Raw genomic sequence first — 27,229 nt, forward strand, 5'->3', positions numbered from 1 at the left:
GAAATTGTTGTGATCTTTTTGGACAAAGAATAATATGATATTTTATATGTTTAGAAGTAGCAAAGAGTAGGAAGTTTGGTGAACTGCACAAACAGAGTCATGTGAGTCATGAGAGTAACTTCAATTCAAAGCAAAGGTTTTTAATTTCCATCTTATCTCCTTTTATTCTTTCTTTTTGCATTCTATTTATTGTCATCATTTCAACTCTCTTTCACATCCATATTGCCAATTTTAGAAAAACAAAAGAGTAATGGGTCACTTGAAGCTCTCATCTTCTACACCAACTCTTCTTATTGTTCTCTTGATCCTTCACTTTCTTATGGTTTCTGCAGATTTTACAAGAACTCGAGTCAATTATGCGATGAACCGCGAAGCCACCGAAGGAAATCAGGCTGGAGGATTCAATCAAAGAGCAAGGATTAACCACGGGAGCTATCGTGGGCCACGAAAACATCTAGTGAATCCCACAGTGGTAGATGTTTACACAGTTCCTGAATCTTCAGTTTGAATTGAAGATTTAACTATACAAAGATCAGTTCTTGCAAGCAATATAAGGAGTAAAGTCTCTTATGTATTTTCTTAATGTTGAAGTAAAAAACCAAAGTGGATAAACAAAGTTTCTTTGAGTTTGCAAAGTACTTTTCTCTCTTACCATATATAATGCTGATAGTGAAATTTACTTGAGAAGAACTCGATGCATAATAATACACTGCAAAAGTTAAAGCCTAAAGAGCAAAGTTCCTATAAAAAGTAACACAGTTAAAGTGTTTAAAGTTCTCTATTTACAGCTTAGACGAAACTGGCTCTTACTTCCATTGTAGAATATTGGTGTTGTTGAGGTACATAGAGCAGAAGCTTAATGAATTTTAGTTGCCTGTATAATCTATATAACATACACTATGATTTGGTTTTGTTCTGGCACACACATAAGTAAAAATCGTAAACAACGAAAAACAAAGATTCGAGAGTGGTTGTAAGGAACAATCTTGTATCGGTGTGATAAATATCGAGTTTAAGCAACTTTGTTCATCCATTCTTAGATGTTACCGGTGGCATCGCATTGCATTCTTCTAGTAGATTTAGCAAGTTGTGTTCAGGGGCACTAAGTGATGGCAAGATCGAACGATTTGGCTGAGGCGGGCGAGGCGGTTTCGGTGCTGAGCCATCAGACTCAGAAGCAGCCTCATCTTTCACAATCTGCAAATCACCTTTTCTCCTCATAGACGCTGATACTCTCTCCTTCCAGATTCTCCCATCCTGTTTCATCAAAAATTCCCAAAAACGTTTACAAACTCAAAACTAAGAGCTTTCTATAAACAGAACAACAAAGAACCATCTTTTTCATGGATGTTACATTTAGAATGGATGGTTCAGGTAATGGACACTGAATCGGTAGATCGTTGTCTAACGGCTCGACCGGATGTTCCACCGGTTTAAACTCTGTAGCTACTTCAATCCCATGAGTAGCAGTAGTTGCAGTTGTGGTGGTTGCTGCAATAACATCAGAATTTGGAGCCAATACTTCCTTATCATCCTGGTCAAAGTAAGACATTTTTCAATAACTAAGATTAATCTAACAAAACCCAATTCGTACAATTGAAAAAGGCCAAAGCTTTTAGGGCAAGCTAAACGAATTCAAGCATATCATGAACAGTAGTGTAGAATCTAATCTGGGTATTTCAAATCCGAGCTAAAGGAGAGATTTTTCCACTGTTTTGAACCAAACAAAGATCTAAAGATTGAACTTTCATAAGAAATCGATCTAAAATTGGATTTTCTCATCGAACATAGAAGCTGTAAAAAGATGAAACAGAGAGCTTACGATTGCACTTTGTGTTCGTCGATGAGTGCTTCTACCAACAGAGAATCTTGAAAATATACCAACCATGGTTTGATTGAATCTGAAATCTTCTTAAGACCTTTAAAGATTAAATCTCACTTGGTTTTGATTCTTGACTTTGTATGAAGAAGACGAAGAAACACAAAAGAGAAATTTAACTTGAGCCACTTAGAAAAAGAGAAGGTTGCTTTATATCTCCAGGTGAATGAATGGATGATAAATGCTTTTTGATTTGCTTATAGCTTAAGCAGATTCTCTTACTTATGCCTTCACTCTGTTTCGTTTACTTTTTTTTTGTTGTTGTCCTCTTTCAGCTTTTCTTGGATTTGGAAAATCTAATTATCATTATTCTAATGAATGTATTTTGTGTTTAATTGATGATTAAGAATCATATAACTGTAATAAACTACTGGCGTTATTTTTATAAATGTTGAGTTGATATAATTTTGTTTTTTATAATGTCACTGTCCAATACAAACCTCATTTTTTGTCAGTGGAAGATTTATCTAAAATCTTACAAAGTGGAATACAAAATAGGATAAATTAGAAGTAAAGCCCGAAAGTTTTAAGGAAAACAATGCCCAAGAATTGTAAGAGAAATTAAGCCGACAGACAACATAATGTCCCGAAGACTAAATTCAAACCTCATTTCAAATAAGGAAAAATATTTGGTTAGAGAAAAAATAATTATATGGATGTTAGACACCAAATATCTAACTGTACATACTATCAGGCAATTTTAGGATTAATAAAACAAAAATTAATCACACCTCCCCATATTTGATTAATAGCCATTTGGCCTTGTCTAATTTGCTGCAATTTCTTCGTAAAATGAGCATAAGAGGATAATGAGCTTATAAAGCATATTATAATAATTACATGATTCATAATTTGTTGGAAATCCATTATATAATTGAATCATTTGGACAAATCGCTGATAAGAAATATATTAGTAATTAAGAGAATTTCCTCTTTCTCTTATCTCTCACATATCCTTGAGAGAGAGAGAGAGTTCACTTGTATAAACTTTTGTTTCCGGTTAGCCGGATATGTATATCTTTCGTCTTAGTGCGATCTCAATAATTCTGGCTATGTGTCAGACTTTTGTCACCGGTTTTGTCCGGTTCTCTCGCCGTGACGAGCTTAGATCTCCATCTTAAGCGTTTGTCGACATCTCCGCCTTCTTCATAATTCTCTTTGTTTCCACCAAATTGTTTGAGGAATAACATCTTCATCTCTTCGTTTTGGTCACAACGTACGAGCAAAGATCAAGCTACATCAATTTTGGGTGTAGCCAATGATGAAGCTTCCCCGACGATGGTGCTAATTGGAGATTTTGAAGCAGCTCTTTAGACTTGATCCGGCAGAATATCGACATCTAGGCGCTTGCATTCGAGATCGACAGAAGGCACAAAGATCTTCATCGGTCACTGGCCGATTGATGGTGGCAAATCAGAACTGCAGTGGTGTTTGGCGATTCCAACGGTGGAGCTCGTTTGTCTCGACGCGTGGCGAAGGGGAGTAAAACGTCCTCCACGCGTGTCAGCACTTAATCATTATTGCGTTAATGTTTTATTATATTTTCAAACGATTTGGGTTGGACATGAGTTTAATTTTCGCTGTAATGTTGGGCCTTCTGTATTTTGGCCTTATTGGACTTTTAATGGAAATGGTCGACAAAAAAAAAAAAAGAAGAAATATATTAGTAATTCTTCACATTAAAACCATAAAATACATTAGTAATTTGATGCAAAGATATTATTCCTTAATGGAAGTGATGGAAGTCGATTTTTAAGGCCCAAAAAAAATAAAGCCCAAAAGACAAAAATCTAAAGTTTTGAAATTTCCTTTTCTGATTCTGAAGTTTCCTTTTTTGTTTTGAAATTTTCTTTATATGATTCTAAAGTTTCCATTTGTTTTGTTTTTTTTTCCCTTTTTTCGATTCAGAGCACAACTCTATATAAGAAGCAAGACTCTTCATCAATAGTGGTGTTATCTGAACAACTGAAAGAGAATGAGAAACTCCCACCAAAAAAAAAAGAAAGACAATGAGAAACAAAAAAATTTGCTCCTTAGTTGTGGAACCGCTCCACCACGATCTCGTAGAGTGTGTCCTGGAGAGAGTTCCGGCGAAATCGCTGCTGAGGTTCATGTGTGTATCGAAGAGATGGAAATCCACAATCGAATCCAGGTATTTCCAAAAACGTCAGTTTATCCGTCGTCTAGACGAAACCCACGTGCTCTCAGTTTACATGTCTTGTGATGATACCCTTTGTCTTTAGTCAAATATAATAGATCATGGAAATTATATGATTTCAATTCTAATTAAAATTCTCAATTATTAGATTCCTTTTGCATTCTGTGTTTGATTAGTCAGTTAATAATAGTAAAACAAACTGACATATTAATAAAAAAATGCATCAAGATAAAAACGGCACTACATATAATTGACATGTGAGATATTCTTTTAACTAAAAACCTTCGATAACAACTAGTATTAAAGTTTGACAAATTTGATTTCTTTTGAGTCATTGATAAAACGTTAATAAAAGTTTACATTAGAAATAAAGAATACAGATGAAAGATATGTGGTGAACATTAAAATATTCTTCGTCGCATCATTAAAAATATAGAAATTCATGCTAATTGTATTTTTGATGATAAAATTCAACCTTTTGAAACAATTTACAACATGAAATTAGAAACTTTTTCTGATAATTTGTCTTTGTTATCTTTAAGTACGAACATATATCATCAATCTCTTTCATGTTAAATTAATTTAAGAATATATAAGCTTTTTCTAATATATCATCTATATTTAAAATTTCCACCTAAGTTTTTAAATAAAATAGACATCATTGGAATTACAATTATGGAATTTAGTAATTTACAACAAGAAAATCGTATATATATATAATGTGGAGTTCATCACTTTCTTCCTAGGGGGATTTGGTTCACTTGGCACTAAAATGATCCGAGATGTTGCTATCCTAACTGTTTCGTAGAAAGTGTATAATGTAAACATTGTGTAGTTAACTCACCATATTATATTGTTTAATAGACCGGAACACTAAAAAATTTTACTGGTCAAAATAAAAGTTTAGCACTTATCCACGAGAATCAAACCCATGAAAAAATCGAGTTTATGACATATGCATTAACCTTTTACTATTACGCTACGACCACTAGAGGTTCACATCTCCAAGCCGAATAGAAATCCAATGTAACAAATATGATAGTCTGTTTATTAGGCCACCCATATTACAAAGATGATAATATGTTTTTTGTAACAATGGTGTATGACATACTTGGTGAATTATCTAACTTTGGAGAAGTTTTATGTTTTTTAATATTTAATTGATGATTTAATTAAATATCAAAAAACATTTCATTTTATGTTTAGCATCTAAAAGACTCTACTCTACATGAGAGGATGTGGAAGACAAGTAGTGTGGGCTATTCATATTATGTAACAAAAGTTATTTATATATCACTACATTCAAATAGTGATAAGTTTATGTGAGAAAAATGGCAACATTTAGTTTAGTGTTTTTTGTTTTTTCTTGATGGTGAGAAGTTTTTTGTTTTTATTGTGATGTAAAACCTTTAATCGATTTTTGGTATTGTTATACTTGTTGTGAACTTTATATACAAAATACTGTTCCAAGAAGGAATCAGGCCAATGTAGAGGGTACTGTTCGTCAAACAAATCAGTCCAGTATTGAGAATCCTGTATCAGATCCTCGTCTGACCCTGATCCTAGAATCTCATCCGTAAACGAATCTTCAGATTTATCTTCACTAATATTTGCAAACTTTTTCCTTTCCTCAATTTCTTCTACTTCCCGCAAGACGGCCTCATCTTCATAACAATCATCAATATACACACGATCAGGTTAAACATGTTTATTTGTATATAAGGCATTGCCTTGTTATCTTCTTCAATAAGAAACATCTTTTACAACCTCAAAGTGTTCTTGACATGTTCATCCATCCAATTCCTCTTTGATACGGTGAAAACACTTTTTAGATATATAGTAAGATACGTGTATGTTTGTTTTTCTTACCCCTCCCAAAACAACGTTAATAAAGGACGATGTAAGGCGTATTTATAATTTTATAGTCTATATTTTAGCAAGGTTTATCTCATCATGAAATTATCTAAGTAAAATGTCGATATTTTAGCTTAAGGCATGTCTAATCTCGGACTTCTGAATATAAAGCTCAGATGCATCACATATAGAAGACGAGCCTAAAGGAGAAAGCTTTTGATTGCGAATGTTTTGATTGACACATGTGATGTACCGGGAAATAAGAGTAGATATGAGAAAGCTTTTGCAGTAGCTACAAAACATAAAAACAGAGTACTTCAAGCAAAACAAGAGTACGACCCATTGTGGTTCATAATGCACTTGGGAAAGAGAAAGAGAGATTGAACAGGTCACGTGACCGGTTAACTAAGTAACATGATAGCTTGGATTCCCCATTAAATAAAAAATAAACTTATCGTTTTCTGACATTTTTCCTCCCATGTTTCCCGACTCACATGTGTCCAACATTAATCGATAATATGATTAGCTGTTAGCTGATTTTTTTTTACAAATCAAGATCAGCATCTATAGGGTTTATTTATTTAAACAGAGTAATTTGATTGAAATGGACATCAAACATTAAAAACAGAGTTCCACTAATAATAACAACATGGAAGCAATAAGAATAGGTTTTGGTCTCCCTAACGTTCACAGCGTCCCTCTTTGTCTCACTACCACTCGCTGTCTCTTTCCTCGCCAACGTTTGCTTCACAGCCACACTCCTTCTTGGAAACCCGCAAAACAACAAGACTTTTTTGTTGCAAGTTCTTCTAAGAAGAGTAGTGATGATCTTGAGAGTAGTCTTCCAACGCCGCACTTTTCTCCTTCTCTTTGGGGAGATCACTTCCTCTCTGTTTCCCTCAACCGCGCTGTGGTAGGTGCATGTAACCCTTTTTCACGTATCGATCTTGCTGCTGAAACCATAGTTCTTAACCAGCCATTTTCTTTTATTTTTTCCTAGGAGTTTGATGAGCTAGAAAGAGAGATTGAAACTACGAAGCCGCTGGCGAGAGACAAGCTCATGTCTTCTGAAAGCAGCGACAAGGAGAAGATTCGCCTCATCCATTTGCTTGTCAGCATGGGGATCTCTTATCATTTTGATAAGGAGATTCAAGACATCCTTAAACACAGTTTCACAAAGTTAGATGACATTATAGTTGGAGAAGATGATTTGGAAACAATCTCCATCATGTTTGAGGTCTTTAAGCTATACGGTCATAAGATGTCTTGTGGTAAGATATATCAGTTTCATAGTTTCACATAACATGTACGCAGTATATCATAACTTAAAAAAAATATGTATTTACTTGGCCTACGTGGTTTTATTGTAGATGCCTTTGATAGATTCAGAGGTAATGATGGGAGGTTCAAGGAGAGTCTAGTCAGAGATTTTAGAGGAATGCTACAGTTGTTCGAAGTTGCGCATCTCGGAACACCCTGTGAAGTTATAATGGACGAAGCACTGAGTTTCACGCGGAATCACTTGGAGTCTTTGACAAGTGGTAACGCATCCACTGCTAGTCCCCATCTCTTGAAGCATATACAAAACTCATTATACATACCTCGATACTGTAACATAGAAGTACTAGTGGCAAGAGAATATATATCTTACTACGAACAAGAAGAAGGTCACGACGAGATCCTGCTCAAGTTTGCGAAGCTTAACTTCAACTTTTGCCAGTTTCATTACGTCCAAGAACTCAAAACGCTCACCAAGTGACATACTCATATTCAATCTAGTTGATGACACTGGTCTCTGTTTCAATTAATATTCTCAATTCATATTTTTTTTTTTTATGGTTGCAGATGGTGGAGGGACTTAGATCTTGCATCTAAACTACCTTACATTAGGGATAGACTTGTAGAGAGCCATCTCGTGGCTCTGGGACCGTACTTCGAGCCACACTATTCTCTTGGAAGGATCATAGTGGCTAAAATCAACATGATCATGGTTGTTGTGGATGATACATATGACGCATATGCAACCCTTCCCCAAGTTAAAGCTCTTACGGAATGTTTGCAGAGGTACTCAGTGCGCTCTCGCTCTCTCTTTCTCTATACTCAGCTCATCACTCACTCACTCGTGGGAAGAAAAATTTGGTATGACCAGGTGGAGTATTGAGGTCAGTGATAAACTACCAGACTATTTACGAATCGTCCTCGGAAGTTTGTTTGATGTCATGGGAGAGATTGAACGAGAAATGAGACCGTTAGGAAGATTGTACCGTGTGAAACAAGTGGTAGAGAAGGTAATCTAGCCAAACAAACAAAATTTGGAACCAGTATGTATGTATATATAATGTTAGTGATGAAGCGGAAGCTCATAGTTAGTGGATTTTAATTAGTTCTTCCATACACAGATCAAGATCATTACAAAAGCGTACCAAGAGATAGCAAAGTGGGCACGGACGGGTCATGTATCAACCTTTGACGAGTACATGAAGGTTGGGGTATTGACAGCCGGGATGGCTGATTATGCAGCTTATTGCTTTATAGGAATGGAAGATATCAACGAGAAGGAAGCTTTTGAGTGGCTCAATTCTAATCCCTTAATCATCAAACATCTGACTGCAATGTTCCGTCTAGCAAATGACGTAGGAACCTACGAGGTACACTGCATATCAAAGGGATCTCTTGGTTCTTTTCTTTCTATTTCCCACTTCTTTTAGTCCTTCATGAAGAAATGATATTTTTGTAGACTGAGATAAACAGAGGAGAGGTGGCTAATGGGCTCAACTGTTACATGAAACAATATGGAGTTACCAAGGAGGAAGCATCCCGAGAGTTGCGTAAAATGTACGTATACCGCAAAAAAGTGGTTGTGGAGGAGTTCATGAACTCACATGATCATGTGCCGCGTCAAGTTCTTCTGCGATGCCTCAACATTGCACGTATCTTCGATGTGTTCTACACGGAAGGTGATGGATACAGTGAACCCAAGGGCAAAATCGAACACTTTATGACATCCTTGTACCTCCACCCTATACCCCTTTCATAATGACGTGGAACACACACCAATCTAGGTCTATTCGGGGATGCTTTGAAATTAAAAAACAAAACAAAAGTAGTCCTTTGTTCTCTGTTTGTTCACTGTTACTCTAAGGCATGACTACTGTCACTCTGGTATCTGTCTAAACTCTTAAGAACTTTGAACACAACCAAACTAATTTAACTAAACATCGAGAAGTAAAAAGAGATGGTACCTTGAGTTTTCTATCTGTAATTTCATGGAGCCTCCAAAGTGCTTGTCCATGACCATGATCTCAGATTACTCTGCATTGTTAAGTTTCAGAACATCAATAGCTCTTTTTATAGTAGCATTATAAGCACTCAATAGGCTAACAAATTAACTCCTTCTCATCACGAATTAAAAAGAGAATATGATTAAAATGTTCTCTTTTCTCAGCAGTAAATTGTATAATTCTCCGGCGGAAACAAAACACAAAGCTCGAAACTTTACCATTATATTGGTTTCCCTCCGTAGTCTACGGCAAAGGAGAAAAAAAGCAGGAGCAATCCGACCAGATGGAAACGATCATTTCAGAATCTTATCATGTCCTAACGACGGCGTCTCCGGCGAGGCACATCGGTGAGATAAGTGAGAAAAATGGGTCTGTTTGGATATGGATGTAAGGCTAATAAGCCCATTGGGTTTTAGATCAATCTTTTGTTTATTACAATTTGCACCCTTCTATTTTCTATATTTGATGAAAAATATTAAGGTTTTTATGTATCAGCGACAAAATCAAAATACACATAAGCACAACTACATTTACCTCCATGTTTGATGACACATAAACAACTCAAAATTCCATATGAAAATTCATCAATTTCGCAATTAAAGCTCTATTATGTTATTTGTGAAGAACCAAACATGAGAACTGATCATCAAAACTAACCTCAATTTGACTTTTAACCGTCGAATGATTTTAATCATCAATTTGAATCTCCGTTTGTGCTCCTTGCAAGTCTTATAATGCCAGTAACATTGGTAACACCATCGTCACCCATCTCGTTGTTGTAGAAATCATTCACAACAGAAATGGTCACAACGTTGGATGTTTCTACAGAGTGAAATCGCACAACACCATTAGAACCCTTAACACCAGCGTCGTCAAACAATTTTCTCCTTATACTTGTCGGATTGTTGAGGTAACTCCGGTTGGTGTGTTTTGTTACCATAGCAGACATTTTGAAGCCATTAGTATAAAAGACTTGTGCATCGCCTACTATCCCTTTGTCTTTATCCACCCGACCGGAGCAGTCCTTTTTAATCAGTGTGTTCTGGTTGTCATCAACAATGGGGTCAAGGGACAGAAATAAATTCAGATTCATCGTTGTATACTTCACATCCAAAAATTGCCTTACACTCATATTGCTGGTAACAATCACATGCGATTTTGCTGTAACGCCCCGACCGCCCCTACCAGTGGGTCTCACGTCCTCTTTCGCGTCCATGGGTCATCCCCTATCCGACGGTTGGTATGCAACGTTCGGGAGGCTTTAAAGACTTGTTATCGATCTACAAATCAAATTAAATTTGGGTTTTACTTTAACAAAAGAGATGTCTAGACTCTCTATGTAATAACCAAAACTATGTAGGCAAAATTGCAATTGTAGAAAATATTTTTGCAATGCTTTAAAACCCTAAAAACCTAAATTGAACAACGGACTCTCGTTCGGCCGTTTCATCAACAACTCTCTCCTGTAAACGAAACAAAGAAATGGCTGGACAAAAGCAAGAGCTTCCCGTCTCCGGCGAACCTTTAGCCGTCGAGAGTCCGATGACCAACAAGAAGAAGAAGAAAAGCAAGAAGAACAAACATACAGAGGAAAATCATGAAGTCGAAGAAGTGCCTCAAGAGGTCACTAATGGTGTAGAGGAAGAGTTGAGTAATAAAGAGAAGAAGAAGAAACGTAAGAGAGAGGAGAAAGAGTCTGAGAAGAATAAGAAGAAGGATGTCCCGGAGAAGAAGCTTGAAGCTGAGGATTTAGGAGAAGGAGAGAGTGAACAACAGAAGGTTGTTGTGACTGGGAAAGGTGTGGAAGAAGCAAAGTACGCAGCTTTGAAGACTTTTGCTGAATCGAATTTGCCGGAGAATGTTTTAGATTGTTGTAAGACTTTCGAGAAGCCGTCTCCGATTCAGTCACATACGTGGCCGTTTTTGTTAGATGGGCGTGATCTTATCGGGATTGCGAAAACTGGGTCAGGTTAGTAATGTTTATGGAAGTGTGAAAGTTTTGAACTTTGGTTGAAAAGATTGAAACTTTTTGTGTTTTGTGTGTATTTAGGTAAGACATTGGCTTTTGGGATTCCTGCGATTATGCATGTGTTGAAGAAAAATAAGAAGATTGGTGGAGGATCAAAGAAGGTTAATCCTACTTGTTTAGTTCTTTCTCCTACACGAGAATTGGCTGTTCAGGTATATATATTGTTTCTTGTTCATTATGATTACAATGTGAAAATGAAAACGTATGGTCAAGTTTCTTAGTGTTGTGTTTGTTTTTGGTGGTTTGGTAGATTTCTGATGTTTTGCGTGAAGCTGGAGAACCGTGTGGTTTGAAATCGATTTGTGTGTATGGTGGAAGCTCTAAAGGGCCTCAAATAAGTGCAATTCGATCTGGAGTTGTAAGATTTCTTATTATGTTCTTTGATTAGGACATTCTCTTATGTTTCTGGATCAGTTGAGTAATGTTTTTTCTTGATTTATTTGTTAGGATATTGTCATTGGTACGCCTGGTCGTTTGAGAGACTTGATTGAGTCTAATGTGCTTCGTCTCTCGGATGTTTCCTTTGTCGTAAGCAGCAGAACATCTTTTGATTATGTTATTTGATGACTTAGCCTCGTAGGATCATCATCATAGTCGTTGCATCGTTTCTTGCTCCTATAATGAAACAACGGGAATCATATTTTCGAGTTATTAGATGGTAACAGAAGTTCCTACATGTCAGGTATTGGATGAAGCAGATCGAATGCTTGATATGGGTTTCGAGGAACCTGTCCGGTTTATATTGAGTAACACAAATAAAGGCAGGTGGTTTTTACATTTCACTTAGCATTCTTGTGAGAAGCCAAATTTGATATATGTGCTAAATTGTAATGAAAACTCTTCTTCTTTCTTATCTGTCTTATAGTTCGTCAAATGGTTATGTTCAGTGCAACTTGGCCTTTGGATGTTCACAAATTGGCCCAGGAATTCATGGATCCAAATCCAATCAAGGTCTGTTTTCCTCCTCAGTTTGTCTTTCCTCACCTGCAAGTTGCTTAAAATTTCCGATGATCATTCAAATTTCTTTCAGGTGATCATAGGTTCTGTAGACTTAGCTGCCAACCACGACGTTATGCAAATCATTGAGGTATGTTCTATCGGATCATCCTCATAGCAAGTAGTGTTGTCCTTTATATGATACTCTTAACAAGGTTTGGTTACAAATGCAGGTCTTGGATGAACGTGCGCGTGATCAGCGTCTCATTGCATTACTAGAAAAATACCATAAATCTCAAAAGTAAATTTGCTACTTAATCATTGAACTCTTACCAGATCTTTCCTTTTTCAACATACTAATACCAAGCGTTTTGGTATTTTCAGGAACAGGGTTTTGGTATTTGCTTTATACAAGGTGGAAGCTGAACGTCTCGAGCGTTTTCTTCAGCAAAGGTTTGATCTTTTAGCCCAAATCACATCAACTAAAGAGAAAAAGATCTTTGATATTATTGCTCATGAAATTCGATATTTACTCAACTATTTTAGAGGTTGGAAAGCTGTATCTATACACGGAAACAAAGCACAGAGCGAACGTACCAGGTCTTTATCATTGTTCAAAGAAGGATCCTGCCCGTTACTGGTATGCGTACTCTTATCATTCCGCAATTCCATGGCTAATAAAAATACATTGACTGGTTCTGAAACAGAGCATTGACACTGTTTTATAAATTACAGGTGGCTACTGATGTTGCAGCAAGAGGGCTTGATATCCCGGACGTGGAAGTTGTGATAAACTACACTTTCCCTTTAACAACAGAGGATTATGTACACAGAATCGGGAGGACAGGAAGAGCGGGTAAAAAGGGCGTTGCACACACCTTCTTCACGCCACTGAACAAGGTAATACTGAAAACACTCTTTTTAAAAATTTCTTTGAGCTACATCCTTTCCACAGAGTTGTTGAGAATGGAAATGATTCAAATTTGATCGTATCTTCCTTACAGGGTCTTGCAGGAGAACTTGTGAATGTTCTTAGGGAAGCAGGACAAGTAGTGCCAGCTGATCTTTTGAAGTTTGGCACTCATGTAAAGAAAAAGGTTTGATTTTCTTCCCTCACATTTTTGATTCTCCACACAAATTGCTTCTTCTTCTTCATCATCTGGATTCTGGAGTGATTGATGAGTGTTTTGTTTGATTAAAAATTGCAGGAATCAAAATTGTATGGAGCTCATTTCAAAGAAATAGCTGCTGATGCTCCTAAAGCTACGAAGATCACATTCGATAATTCTGATGACGAAGACTAGCTTAGTTTATTATTTTAATGGTATCATTATTTTATTATATTTACTTGGACAATGAAACCTGCATTTGATTTTCGTTTGTGGTCTGGGGCTTGGCCCGAATAACAAAAACAAATATATTTCAGAATTTTCATTATATTTGTATGCAATTTTGTGTTACTAGTTATTAAACTTTTATTTGTCCACAAAAAAGGTTATATTATTTTCCTTTGATGAAAAAAAGGTTTTATCTTTTTTCTTGAAACATTAATTGATCAGACACTTCAATATATTAATGACACTAATTGAGGAAGTATTTTTGCTATTTTGATGCTTCTTGGCTGCATAAAGCCAACGTGAGTGGTATGGCTCCTCCTTAGATGGATATTTTACATTTTACATTTTACATGATTTTTTCTTAGTTGATGTTATACGATCTATTTGGGTCGACTTATATAAAAATACATATATTTTATTGTTGCAATTATTAATTTTTCTCATAGCTAAATGTTCTTAGATCATGGCTCTAAAGTGTTATAGGGTTGCGAATGTGGTTGACAGTTTGTATTTATGAGTGTTTGTTCTAAGCTATGTTCTTTGCATCGTAAAGTCGTGGACATCCCGGATTAGTCCCGAGTCTTGTTGGACACACAAGCTATCTTGTTTGGCAGTCTAGCCGCTCTCCTGCCCATCGTTGTGATTTGGACAACGTTTGCTACTGTTCTTCTTATTCTCTGGTTTTTCTTTACTCTTTTCTGTCATTTACAAAAAAATCCAGCACGGATTTACCTTAGTCGCCCGGTATATGGGTAATCGACAATATGGAATGAAGAGCTTGAATCGAGAATGTATTTAAATGGAGATTTCTTGATAAAATGTATACAATTTTTTTTGAGAAAATTTTGGGGTGTTTTAAAAGGTTTTTGGATTGTTGTATGTTTTGGTTATATTAATTTTCCGGTTAAATTTACATTTCACCTGATTTGGCTGGTTCTCCATAAACGTAATAATATGCCATATTTACAAGGTTAAACAGTTAGACTATCCATTGGAGATGGAAGAATCCCATGAGGGTTCTAACCATTTTTTTAAGTTTAGGCTGCAAATTGCATATTATTACGTTTTCTAAAAGTAAACGATTTATTAATCAATGTGCGATTTTATGAAACGAGATCAGAATAATATTGATGGTTATTTTTGTTAAATGTAATACAATAATGATTGGTCGTTCATTATTCTCTTTCGCCCTTTCGGGTAGGGTATAGGTTAACAAAGTCGATTTAGTTAATTTTGATTTAAGTCACGTTTACTAATTGAATTGAACGTACAAAATCTCAATGCAAAGTATATTAAAGAGACCTAGAGTATTCAAACTTCGTGCGGATGTATAGACCGATCTTCCAAAAAAAAAATATACATCCATGCAAATATTTTATTTGAGTAGGAAAGACCCTGAGAACGTGAAGCAACAAGCTGCAAATTATATAAAGATAAAATTTAGTGCTAGCAAATGCAACTCCAATTTCAAATGTCATTTGTCTTATTCCGAGCGGATTCAATGGACAATGGCTTGTCAAAATTGTTTAAAACTTTGAAAGCAAAACAAATTTATTTTTTGCGTTTTTCAAGTGATATCTACCTTACAATAGAAATTCACAAGAAAAAATCTTCCAATAGGCAAACAAAATAATTCTTTATTCAATGTTTTATTTTCAATACACAATGGAGTCTCAACTCCTACACACTTCGAAACACAAAGCAGAGAAGGAAACGTGGGTTTAGCCCTCAGAGATAGGAACATAAAGCCACTGTATTATTTGCAAAAGAAAACAGAAATAAAAGGGAAAACGAGACTTAGTCATATGACTAAATCAGTCTTCCCTGTACTTTTGGGTTGCGCCCTCTCCTTCTTCATCTTTATCTTTAGTACGCTCAGCTCCATGCCTAATTCCTTTAAGTGTAAGGCCTCCTCCTTCTTTCATTGTTGCATCAATAGTATAATAATATAATATAGATCCATCAGATTGAACTATCCCTAAATGATCACTATTACATTGTATCTTGATATAATTTATATATATATTTATATAAATACTTATTGTACTCCTCCATGAAAAAATTCCAGAATCTGCAACACCAGAATTCTTGCCAATAATATCATTAAGATAAATAGTCTGATTCGAACCGGTGTACTTCAGCCGATATCCTTTAGAATCATCTGCTGGATCCTCTATATTAATCTTCGAATACGAATCGGTAGTACTGAGAGAATTCGAACAAGAATTCGAACGCATCCCAACCAGGTGTCGATCCCTAATTAGTATCCAAAATATGAACTCATCACGGTATAAGGAAGCAAGACACGTACTCGCTTTATTATTATTTTTCATTCATGCTAATTTTCTTACTTTTATATGTGCCACAAATAGATACGGACCATCTCTTCCGATTTACTAATATGACTCTGTGAGTTACATAGATAAGTTGGGATAAGTAGGGAGCGTGCGTTGGTTCACTCCGAAAACATATCGAGTGGATCAACAAAATCCCTTTGGCAAACTGTTACTCTTATTTTGGCGTCAAGCTGGTAAGGTGTGCCTTGTACGCCCATATATGCTAACATTTCCTCCCGGTTTTCATTAATCACATTGTTGTGGAATTCCACTCTCCACTTCCCTCAACACAAAGAGTGGAGAGCAACTATTGGAAATGATAGTTTGCCAATAATACCGCGATGTTTGACGTTGCTTCGTCCGGATGATTCCCAAACAAGGCGTCGAAGCAGCTTCCCTTCCCAAGGAACGGTCATTCCACAACCAAACCAAACTTATAATTTATATTTATTTATTATTATTTTTGTTAATTATATTTATGAAAATGACCCAACTTCCAAATTATGTTTATTTAAAATAATCCAACTTACAAATAATACTCTATATAGAATGACCACGAATAATTTTTTTTTTATTCTTTCTATAATATAATATTCTATATAGAAAGACCCAACTCACAAATTATTTTTATTAAAAATGACCCGACTTACAAATTATTACAATGAAAAAAGACCCATAGCCATAGGTTGGTTTACTCTCGAAAGACTGTCGACTTTTTTAACTCAGCCTCGCCGGGAGACAAAAGTATTAAAAACTGTAATTGACTTTTCAAATGCTGGTTTCTCCATTTAATATAAAGTATAACCTCAATAAATAATAAAGTATAACTTTCTAATTTTGATATTTATTAATATATGAATATAACAGTTTACATCGATTGAATTAATTTGATAAATAATATTTTTAATTTTTTTTTGCTAACTATCATATTGATGCATTTCTCTAAATCTTGAGTAAATGATTCATTCATCCATAAAATGTTAGTTATAAACAATTTACACCAATTGATTTTATTTGATAAATAATATTTTTGGTGCTTTTTCTAATTATCATTTTAATGTATTTTTTTAACTCTCGAGTAAACGATTCATTCTAAATTTTTCAGTTACATTGTTTAAAACTTATTTACAATTACTTACATTTTTAAAAAAATTGTTACGTTTAAAGTATTTTTAAACAAACAAAAACGTAGTATTGATTTAGTATAATTAAATATTAAATTCACTAATATTCATTGTCACTAATCATATATATATATATATATATTAAAATATGAAAACATGAAATAAATTCTTGTCATATTATTGAAGTTTTATACTTTAATTTATTTCTTTAAAATTTCATTGCTTTTATGTTTATACATAAATTTATACGACTTATACAACTAAATTTAAATAAGTTTATTTATATTTGAGTTTAATATACTTTGTACCTAATTAAATTAGAATTATTTAATTAATAAGTTAAAACATGTCAAATTTTTATATAAGAAAAAATTCATGCATGATTTTAAATTTTTAAATAAATTAAATTGTGTTGATTTTTTTAAAAAGTCTCTTTTATAACTAAAAAGAAAAACTCTCTCTAGCACTAATATTGAGGCAATAATCCTAATAGTTTTCTCCAACGCTGGTGGAGCTTGGGCTCGCCGGCGTCAGAATTTCTCTCCTCCTATTTGTTCACTTTACAAACTTTTGTTTTTTCTTTTTATCTTCACTTTAATTTTCATATTCATCAAACATTTCCCTCTTTCGCCTTTTCCTTCTTGAAAGCTTCAGAAAGTTATGACAGAGATCGAAGTTGGCATCCGGCGAACTCTCTTCCTCTCAATCTGCTCACGTGTATGCTATCAAAAGCGGTTTGCATCCATACGCCGGCTATCTTTCAAATCTGAGATGGCCACTCTTCGGGACGGAAAGATGCTTCCCCGTCGTGTTTAGAAAATATCTTGATAAGGCGATGTCTAGTATCTAGTCCTAAACGTTTGGATATCTATTCAATTCCGGATAGATCCATTTGATTCTGAATATTGTGGGTAAATGAGTTTAGGATGCATCAGTATATTTTAGAATTTTAGTTTGCTTTTAGATATTTTCAGTTTAGTTTTTTCCTTTTGGGTATCCAAAATAGTGATTCTTTTTTTTTTTAAATGGTTAAATTTGAAGAAAATCTGGTTAATGTTTTGACGATATAACTAAAAGCTTGGGGATATTTTGAGTATTTTGACTATTTTAGTCTAAAATAATTGATATCTTTAGGTTTTCATTTAAAATTTTGGTTAATTGGGTTATATCAATTGCAATTATAATTGATATTTTGGATATATAATAATATTTATCGTATTTTGGGCCGTGTTCGGTTCTGGTTCTAAAATCTGTTTTGATATTTTGTCAATCAAGTTTGATTAGATTTCTCTTTTTCGGTTCATTTTAGTTTGGTTTTTTGGTTTTAGTTTTTTTATTCATGCCTAGCGGTATCATTGACAAGCAAAATATCACTTCCAATAGTTGCTATCCACTATTTGCTTCTAGGGAAGTGGAGAGTGGTTTACCACAAAAATCTTTTCTGCCAAAAATTCTTAACCTTGACAGAATGGTAGTGTATTTGCTTACATACTCTTACCAGGTTGGTGCCAAAAGAAGAGTAACGTCTAACCAAAGTTATTTTTCTGCTTCACTCGATACATTGTCTGAGGGAACCAACTTACAAATTGTGTTAGTTTAACTTTGATGCAAACAAAAAAAAAAAAGAAAAAAACGAATCAAATTTTGTTTGTTAAAACTAACCCAACTTATAAATTAGATTTATAAAATGATTCAACTGACGAATAATATACTATGAAAGAAAGACACAACTCATAAATTACTCTAATTAAGAATGACCCAACTAACAATATTTATACGTTGGTTTACGCCAAATTGTAATACAATCGCTGCTCTCGGCAATAAGTATCTGGTGCATGCTTCTGTAAACCGCTTCTTCTCTCTGAACGACAAAGAAGGCGATTACCCAACAAAGCACCCTTTCGTTAATTACTTTCTGGCCGGCGTCGTCTCCGGCGTCGGCCATACGTCCTTTCTCTTTTGTTTGCAGTTTATTTATTCAAACATCTTCTTCAGTCCAAATTAATGATGGGGGTCTCGAGATTGATGATGAGAAGAGATGGGTTTCACCTACACTTAAATCCACGGTGCCTGTCTCAAATCTATTTCCCTGACTCGTTATTGAGTCATTCTACCCACCACCATATAAATTTGGTTTCGATTTCACAGAGTCATGTTGGAAAGGCACATCCCTTGAAGATGGACCAAATGCCTCGTCGGTATCGCAACCGTCGAAAAACACTCCGCCTTGCTACAAATACTACTCTCTCTTCCATAATTATGCGATTTTGTTGGCTCCTCGTAGCCATCTATCTCTCTTGTAGAGCGTTTTTCCGACGTCCACTACTGTGTTATTGTCGGCGTTCCGTCTCCGATTGCGTTCCATCTTCTTCTTGTAACCAATTAGTGATCATTGGTCCACAAATGAAGTGGCGTTCTCGGCAGTTGTCATTTTCCTCCGCCAAATGGTACGGAGATGTAATTTGGATATTTGATCCTGGTATCATTGGGGCTCAGATTGACAATGAAGGCGACTTGAAGAAGTGTTTCATACAGACACTGTTTCATAGCACCGGTTCGAGACAATCCATAAGGATATGGTGGAGAGAGATCATGTTGTCTTTGATTCTACGAATATACCTCGACAAATTTTTGCCTTGGATATCATTATCGATCAAGGAAGTTGGGGAGTCATCAGTCATTAACTTCAGCCTTTGGGGATGTCTACATGGAACGAGATTTAGAAGATGGTACTCACCATTTCAAAAGTTATCAGCATTGGCTATAACCAAGAAAGATGTCATCTCCTCTAGTTGGAGATGTTTTAATGGGATGCGATGTAACAGATGGATCGCAACCAATAATCGTTTTAAAGTTTATTGGAGTTTCGTCAAAATGATGATAGCCAAACACAACGATCATGTAGGATTAAGGAAGAAGACGAATAAGGAAGATAGTGGATTTGATAATTTATTAGCGTGTAAGGCTTATCAAAGAAAGTAGCGTTTAATTCACTTGTTCGATTGTATTTTCTTCTTAAATTTTAATCATTTCTTGGTTGTATGTGTAATGTCTGAGGAATAATTATGTAATCTCTGTTTCAATTTTAGTGAAGTAAAGCAAGATGTTAAAACAAAAAAAAAGACCCTCGCATGAAGACAAAAGTATTATAAATCTATTGATTTTTTTTTTACATTGTCAATATATTACTGGCCCTCTAAAGTCGTTTCGCTATGTAATTATATTTTACATCTACAATACTAATTAATAATTTTGTTTTGTTTTGTTATTTTTTGTAGAATTATAAAGAGGTCTTCAATATAGATCTGTACATCCTATCAGAACAAAGACCAAAATATATATATATATTTTTTCTTGGGCAAAAAGTTGTTTTCATTCCATTAGGTTAACACCCAAATACAAAGATAATAGGATGATAAGATCCCATAGATTGAAGTACAACAATAAGGGACAGACCCCAAAGCTACAATAAGAAGGATAGAAAAATACATAAGGTTAATCAACAAGAAATTGACCCCAAAGCTACAATAAGAAGGATAGAAAAATACATAAGGTTAATCAACAAGAAGTCTTTGAGAGCTTTGGGTCAAAAGCAAACATGCTTTATGGAACCTGTGAGATCAAAGTTTGTCGATAATTCGAAACAACGATTTAGATTGTTTCTTTTTAATTGTTATTTGAACCAACAATTTAGATATTTTATCAATTAAACTATTGATATTTAATTGGATAATAATTTTGGCCAATTTCGATCTGGTTTTTGTTCGGTATTCAAAATTTGCAAACTATAATAAAATGCGGCAAAGTCATAGATATTGTAAATATCTCATATGGGGAAAGAACTATATATAATTTTTGTGAAAATGAGTTGATAAAAGATTGAAACATTTAAAAGAAAAACTTATAGTTTCATCTCCCTTGAATTGACTATTATTGTGTTGATTATGGCTTTGAATGGTTGTGTAGTATGTTGCGGATCAGAATAAAATCGGATTACGTACTTAATTCACTATTTACCACTGCAGACCAGTATATACTATTAAGACTAAAGATCTTCATACTATAGTAAATATTCTATAAATTAATAACCTCTATAAAGAAAGTTTTCTAAAAATGACAAAAATCGATAAATTAATAGATAATCATAAATTTATAATCGTATAAACTTATCCATATATGGAACCTAACAATTTAGTGAGATATGACTTTGTTTTTCTTAAAATCATATATATGAAAATTGACCAACTCTCTCCGTATAAGTAACACATCATCACACCAGTGAGTACCACATGTCATTTTAAATTAATACAATTAAAAATTAATAAAACTTAGTGATTAAAAATAAACAGTCTCACATTGCATTAAATCATCCATCAATCCCACTCTTAACTAAATATCTTCAGAATAAAAGAAAAATACAAAATCATGTTAATGTATCACACTACTTTCATTCTACTTTTTTATTTTGCTATTTTTAAATAGTCATTATTCGATAATAACTAGAAGTTTTTCTTTTATTGCAGCTTAACTGTTTGATACTTCGCATTTCTTAGTTTGATAATTTTAATTTAGTATTTTCTTATTATAACATTTTTTTGTCTACATGATATGACTTTTTTGTGCCTTATGATAAATTGGTAATATTAACAATGACGTGCACGTTTTTTCAAGTAATGGTGTTTTGAGACGTTAGATTTACCAATGAATTTAATACACGATACTATTTCCAATATGGCTATATACAAATGCAAAAAAAGATATCTAAAAGTGTTTTCTTAAAGGACTCTTTAATTTTTGCTTTCTTTTTTCTCTTTGATATGAAAACTTTTGAGAATAAGTAGTTAGTTATACATTTTTTATTCAAATGATGTCAATCTAATATGCAGCCATGAGTCTATCATAATATGACTGGAGTACTAGATTAGAAGAGAATACATAGAATAAATAACTGTTTGTTTAGGATCAAGTTAGGCAAGTTTCAAATTACAAAAGTAACATAATTGCATATCATTTTATCATATATTATTGATATAAGTATTTCATAATAGTTTAAAAATGATTAGAATCTTGGGTATATAGATAAGAAGATTTATACATGAAAAACGTATAATTGATTTTTGAATTAAAGGTGAATCTAACTATAAAAACATAATTACATAAAATAAATATAAATTTATTAACTACATAATAACATACACAAAAATGAACATAATCTAGCAATAAAAATAGTTAAACATAAAAAAAAAAACTGTTTTTTCAGATAGTTTTTGTTCAGAAAAACTGTTTTTAGATATTTATCTTTTAAATTACAAAATTAGTAAAATTAATAATTATTACTTTATCGATAAATTAATACTTTTATAAATTAATAAAATTTATTAATCCTAACATTATTAATAATATAGAGGTTTAACTGTAATATCCACCATGAGCATAAACTCCATATATTCATAAATTCATTGTTAGTTCGTTTTTTCATTCAACTCCCCAAAAGCTTCCTACCATCATAAACTCTATACAACCATACATTAAAGTATGTTGACATGTTGTAGTGCATATTATTGTCAGATGTTTTGCTTCCCAAAATAGTAGTACATATGGTCTGATCCGTATCATATTTACCAATCATAGAAAGCCTATATATCATTCAATTTTGAAAAGTGGATCGTGTTTGAGAGATAAAAAAATGAGTAAATGACAATTTTATTTTTTTGATGAAAATAATTTGAATACGAATTGTTTAACTCAACGTATAAATATTTGTAAATTGGTCATTCTTAATAATAATAACAAGAATTATAATACTTTTATTGACGAGTAATAAAAATAATATGAAGTCATTGTTATAAAAAAGTAATTTGGAAGTTGGATCATTCATAAGAAAAATATTGTTTGACCAGGTTCTTTTTATATGAAATAATATTCGTAAGTTAGATCATTCTAAATAAACATAAATTGTAAGTTGAGTTTTAAATTAAAATAATGTGTAAGTTGGGTCTGAATACATAATGTGTAAGTTGGTTCCAGGGGAGAGAATACATTGTTTTCTTACTATTTCCTATTTCTTCGGTATTAATTTAAGTTATGTTTTTGAGAATTTTTCTTGTTTTCTTTTTAGTGATGTTTACAACTTTCTATTCAAAATAAAATGTCATTTATTTTCTGACCAAATATATTTTTTAATTGGTTAAAATCATTTTATTTAATGGTATTTTTATGTAAAAGCGATAAATTAATAAAAATTATATGTTTGTGTAATAGAATATTTAAACATCAATTAAAATGATATAGAAAGAGTATTATAAATTGATTCAAGAGCAAAGTGTATAAAACCTACTTGACAACCGCATTCTGAGGAACATAGGATGAAGACGGTTGTTTCTACATTTTTCGAAGACTCAGAATTTGTAGTGTTGATCTTTATCTATTTATAATTTTTGTAAAAAACATAACTCCATATCATCATAAATTCATTGTTTGGTTCTTTTTTTCATTCCACTACACAAAAACTTCACGCTATTATAAATTCCATACCATTGTATATTGTAGTGAATACTAATTATACCACAGTATGACGTTTTGTTTACCAAAATATTGGTAAATATAGTCTTATAAACCGCATCATATGTAACAATATTTTGGTTTTATGAATATGTTGGTGCATATATAAAGAATTAAAAGAATTGATTTGAACTCATCAAAATATAGTTATCGTATTAGTCAAAAGTGTTAAAAGAATTTCATAGTTAAGCATACTTGAGCTGAGAAAATCTTATGAAGGATGACATTCTAAGAAGTGATTGTCAGAATCGTGCAAGTGAGGACAAAACATAAAGAAATATCATGTGGTGATTTATAGGATCGGTAAACAAATCTTGAAAGTCTCCCGAACATAGCAGACCAACCGTCAAACAAGGGTGGACCAATGAACACAAGAGAGGATGTGGAGCCACTAGAAGGGACGGTTGGGATATTACAAGTGATATCAGAGCCAAATCGAGACGAATGTAGAATCAAGAAGACTCTCACTGTCAAGAGTAACGGTCTTGGTACGCAACGAAGACATTGCGATTAGTTAGTAGAGGTGAACTATAATACCCTGGTTTTAGAATATGGTCGTGTATGGAGAGAGTCTTTAAAATAATTGACTTAGCCATCTATGTCATCAAAGTGTACTTATCTTTTTAGTCAAATGTCCTGAGATAATTCCACAATTAAACGTGTTTAAGCTGGAAAAATATCAAGATAGATGACCTTCCAGGAAGTAATCGTCAAAACCGTGTGAGCGAAAACAAAACACAAAAAAAAATATGTGATAATTTATAGGATCGATAAAAAAATATTTAAAACCTCCTAAACATGGCGGTCAGCCGTGAGACAGGGATAGAGTTCATAGGCCTTGGAGAAGACGTAGATGTCTACTGAATAAGACGGTCGGAACACTATAATATAGACCAACCATTTAAACAATATATATATATATATATATATATGTAATATACTTTTTAAATTAAACCGTTTTTGAGAGATAAAAATGAATAAATGACAATAATTTGAATACGACTTTGCTTGACCCGACGTACTAATATTTGTAAGCTGGTCATTCTTAATAACAATAATGATAATAATAATTTTGTTGACGAGTAACAAAATAACTTGAAATCATTCTTATTAAAAATAATTTGTATGGCTCATTCTTAATAAAACTAATTTTTTGAAAATTGTCTTTCTATATGAATTTTATTCGTAAGTTGGATTATTCTTAATAAACATAATTAGTAAGTTGGGTCATTTTTAATAAAGATAATAAGTAAGCTGGGTCTAATATGACGGCCCCGTGGGGAGAAAATATTTTCTTACTAGTAAATTGGGCTCAAGAGCAGGGAGATATTTATGACAACGGCTTAACAACAACATTCTCAGGAACATGAGGGTGAAGACAGTTGGTTTTATATTCTTTCAAGACTGATCAGAGTTAGTAAGGTTGATCTTATTTATTTATAAGTTTATAACCCATGTAAAAAAATAAAATTCTATAGCATTAAAAATTTATTATTGGTCCGTTTTTTTAATTCCAACTCTCAAAAAGTTCTATATTGTACCATCATAAATTTCATACCAACATACATTTTATGCTGTCTATTCTATACTACAGGTTTTGTTACCAAAATATTTGTTTATATGATCTTATCCGCATCATATGGACCAACTATTCACAACCTATATATAACATGTTTTTGAAAAGTGGAACGTGTTTGAAAGAAAAAAGAAAGAGTAAATGACAATTTTTGTTTTCTAATGACAATAATATTTGAATACGACTTTGCTTAACCCAACGTATAAATATTTCTAAGTTTGTTTCTGGTGAATATAAATATTTGTAAGTTGGTCAGTCTTAAATCTTAATTAATAATAATAATAATATTATTTTTATTGACGAGTAATAAAAACAAGTTGATGTCATTCTCATTATTAATAATTTGTAAGTTGGGTCATTCATAATAGAAATTTTTTTTTGAGTTGTGTTTTTTTTATATGAAATATTATTCTTAAGTTGGATTATTTTTAATAAACATAATTTGTAAGATGGGTCATATTTAGTAAAGATGACGTGTGAGCTGGTTCTGATAGCGAGATGACGACGGCTCCCCGAGAAGAAATAAATTGTTTCCTTACTAGTAAATTGGTTCAAGAGCATAAGGGATTAATTGGTTGGGATGAGATAGAAATTAATGTTAACTACAACTAGAGTACAACTTTTACCAAAAACAAATTTTGTTTTTATTTTTAATATGTACATAGATGAATAGATGCGTTGAATGAATAGTTGGCACTGACCGACAAATTAAAGATGCGTTGAACATTTAAATGTGTGTAACTAGATTATCATATTTTAGAGCATTATTATTGATAGTTGTTTAGATTGATTCTTAAGAAATTTTGGAGATAAAATGATATATTACATGCTTCTACCTTTAGAAAACTAATATATTATATAAGAGATAAAATGAGATGTTCTTAGCTTTCATTTCAAAATTTTAAATGTCAATTATAAAAAAATTCTAAGAACTAAGCTAAAACTAACCTAAAATACTACCAATAATAATGTTCTTAAGGATGTCTTACAACATCATTGTACATGTAAGCATTGCATTATATATACTTAATCTTAGCCGTTGGATGTAATTACGTCTTACACAATATTGCCTCCTCTGATAAAAAATGATAATATTGCCTCCTCGTTCCCTTCTCCCGATTGCATCCGTTAGATTAGATAGAACCTCCAAAGATCTTAGCCGTTAAGATCAAAATGAAAACTCTATTTAAGAACAAGGTTTCCTTTGTTATTTCTCACATCAAAACATTTCTCACATCAAAACATTTGAAATATTTCTATATAGTATATATGCCTACTTACTTAGAGAAGGTTTATAATATATCTGGTAAAAATGTATACGTATACATGACTGATGGTAAGGTATTTGATCTTGACCATGGCGAGTCCGCGTCTATTTATGATTATATTACTGCTGACATATATACAAAGTTTGAAAGAAATTTTGCAGATGTTCAAGGATATCTACTGAAGTATGACGATTACAATATAATGCTTAATGATTATCTTGGTAAGAGTAACGGTGTTCGAGACAATGCAATTCATACATGGAAGAGTTCAGAGTGTGTTAATATAAATATACATCCAGATGAAATGAAGATATGGTGCACCTCTAATGATTTAGGGATCTATCAATCAGATGGGCATTCAAAGTTTTATAGTTCTGTTATTGCAACACACAATAAAGATGGATGTATTAGTGTCAGGGGTTTTGAGACCGTTGCTGGTGAGCGTATGAAACATACTCCAGATGTCAAAAGAAAGAAGCTGAAGATGAAGCAGGACAATCCAAATACTAAAAAAGTCATTCGACCATAAAGTCTCACTTTCCTTTTTTTTTTTTTAATTTCTGTTTTTGCAAATAATACAGTGGATCTATGTTCCACATTTGCTTTTTCTTTCTTGTTTGCTTTGTGCTTCCAAGTTTGTAGGAGTTGAGACTCTGTTATAAATATAAATCGAAAATAAAACATATGAATAAAGGCATGTTAGTTTGCTTATTGAAAGAATGGTTCTTCTGCTCTTATTACTAGTAACTAGTAAAGTAAATAATAATATATTAGTTTTGCTAGCAAAGTATTAAACTACTTTGACAAATGACGGAAGAAAATTGAATTAAAAGCAACAAGTAAATTTTTATTACGAATTTCGTGGAAAATAGTTGGAGATTTTATGAAAT

At 33.1% G+C, this 27,229-nt stretch overlaps 5 protein-coding genes, 4 long non-coding RNA genes and 1 other non-coding gene across 12 annotated transcripts; 5 read left to right on the plus strand and 5 right to left on the minus strand.

Moving 5' to 3' along the window:
- Positions 1-215: 215 nt before the first annotated feature.
- On the plus strand, positions 216-744 carry AT1G31935. The gene has a single exon (NR_143573.1). It is a non-coding gene; the product is annotated as an other RNA (non-coding RNA).
- Positions 745-789: 45 nt separating this feature from the next.
- On the minus strand, positions 790-2,215 carry AT1G31940 (cystic fibrosis transmembrane conductance regulator). The gene is made up of 3 exons (NM_102930.3): positions 1,823-2,215; positions 1,355-1,534; positions 790-1,257 (listed from the first exon to the last, which is right to left on the minus strand). The coding sequence occupies exons 1-3, from the start codon at positions 1,886-1,888 to the stop codon at positions 1,027-1,029; spliced, it is 477 nt and encodes a 158-aa protein (NP_564386.1). The 5' UTR covers positions 1,889-2,215; the 3' UTR covers positions 790-1,026.
- A 379-nt stretch (positions 2,216-2,594) lies between these two features.
- On the minus strand, positions 2,595-3,384 carry AT1G06473. The gene has a single exon (NR_139091.1). It is a non-coding gene; the product is annotated as an other RNA (long non-coding RNA).
- A 458-nt stretch (positions 3,385-3,842) lies between these two features.
- AT1G06483 lies at positions 3,843-4,088 on the minus strand. Its single transcript, NR_139092.1, has one exon. It is a non-coding gene; the product is annotated as an other RNA (long non-coding RNA).
- Positions 4,089-6,356: 2,268 nt separating this feature from the next.
- AT1G31950 (Terpenoid cyclases/Protein prenyltransferases superfamily protein) lies at positions 6,357-9,282 on the plus strand (the record flags this gene model as incomplete). Of its 3 annotated transcripts, none has more annotated exons than NM_001332993.1 (7): positions 6,357-6,804; positions 6,892-7,162; positions 7,262-7,646; positions 7,737-7,955; positions 8,041-8,179; positions 8,291-8,539; positions 8,629-9,282. In NM_001332993.1, the coding sequence occupies 7 exons, from the start codon at positions 6,541-6,543 to the stop codon at positions 8,926-8,928; spliced, it is 1,827 nt and encodes a 608-aa protein (NP_001320348.1). The 3 variants fall into 3 exon arrangements, with proteins under 3 accessions (NP_001320348.1, NP_001320347.1, NP_001319127.1); NM_001332991.1 differs by having other exon boundaries at positions 6,541-6,801; positions 8,629-8,928; NM_001332992.1 differs by having other exon boundaries at positions 8,291-9,282.
- AT1G06487 lies at positions 9,249-9,455 on the plus strand. The gene has a single exon (NR_139093.1). It is a non-coding gene; the product is annotated as an other RNA (long non-coding RNA).
- A 411-nt stretch (positions 9,456-9,866) lies between these two features.
- On the minus strand, positions 9,867-10,388 carry AT1G31960 (uncharacterized protein; the record flags this gene model as incomplete). The annotated part of the gene is made up of 1 exon (NM_102932.1): positions 9,867-10,388. One exon carries the CDS (start codon positions 10,386-10,388, stop codon positions 9,867-9,869), a length of 522 nt encoding a protein of 173 aa, NP_174478.1.
- A 108-nt stretch (positions 10,389-10,496) lies between these two features.
- On the plus strand, positions 10,497-13,624 carry STRS1 (DEA(D/H)-box RNA helicase family protein). Its single transcript, NM_102933.3, has 13 exons — positions 10,497-11,141; positions 11,223-11,353; positions 11,452-11,559; positions 11,649-11,729; positions 11,884-11,962; positions 12,067-12,152; positions 12,232-12,288; positions 12,371-12,438; positions 12,522-12,590; positions 12,684-12,777; positions 12,873-13,037; positions 13,142-13,234; positions 13,346-13,624. Exons 1-13 carry the CDS (start codon positions 10,655-10,657, stop codon positions 13,439-13,441), a joined length of 1,614 nt encoding a protein of 537 aa, NP_174479.1. The 5' UTR covers positions 10,497-10,654; the 3' UTR covers positions 13,442-13,624.
- A 5,111-nt stretch (positions 13,625-18,735) lies between these two features.
- AT1G31990 (uncharacterized protein) lies at positions 18,736-20,052 on the plus strand. The gene has a single exon (NM_148501.4). The coding sequence runs from the start codon at positions 18,939-18,941 to the stop codon at positions 19,914-19,916; it is 978 nt and encodes a 325-aa protein (NP_683342.2). The 5' UTR covers positions 18,736-18,938; the 3' UTR covers positions 19,917-20,052.
- A 6,504-nt stretch (positions 20,053-26,556) lies between these two features.
- AT1G06493 lies at positions 26,557-26,841 on the minus strand. Its single transcript, NR_139094.1, has one exon. It is a non-coding gene; the product is annotated as an other RNA (long non-coding RNA).
- Between the last annotated feature and the right edge of the window lie 388 nt (positions 26,842-27,229).

The sequence above is a fragment of the Arabidopsis thaliana genome, assembly GCF_000001735.4.
Source record: "Arabidopsis thaliana chromosome 1 sequence".
Lineage (NCBI taxonomy): Eukaryota > Viridiplantae > Streptophyta > Magnoliopsida > Brassicales > Brassicaceae > Arabidopsis > Arabidopsis thaliana.

Excerpts from the sequence above, each read along its gene's own strand:
- AT1G31940 (NM_102930.3), bottom strand. The coding sequence starts at position 1,888 with ATGGTTGGTATATTTTCAAGATTCTCTGTTGGTAGAAGCACTCATCGA. Across the intron at positions 1,535-1,822 it reads GACGAACACAAAGTGCAATC|GATGATAAGGAAGTATTGGC; the intron begins GTAAGCTCTCTG and ends TACTTTGACCAG. Across the intron at positions 1,258-1,354 it reads CTGAACCATCCATTCTAAAT|GATGGGAGAATCTGGAAGGA; the intron begins GTAACATCCATG and ends TTGATGAAACAG.
- STRS1 (NM_102933.3), top strand. The coding sequence starts at position 10,655 with ATGGCTGGACAAAAGCAAGAGCTTCCCGTCTCCGGCGAACCTTTAGCC. Across the intron at positions 12,153-12,231 it reads TGGATCCAAATCCAATCAAG|GTGATCATAGGTTCTGTAGA; the intron begins GTCTGTTTTCCT and ends AATTTCTTTCAG. Across the intron at positions 12,778-12,872 it reads AAGGATCCTGCCCGTTACTG|GTGGCTACTGATGTTGCAGC; the intron begins GTATGCGTACTC and ends TATAAATTACAG.
- AT1G31990 (NM_148501.4), top strand. The coding sequence starts at position 18,939 with ATGATGGGGGTCTCGAGATTGATGATGAGAAGAGATGGGTTTCACCTA.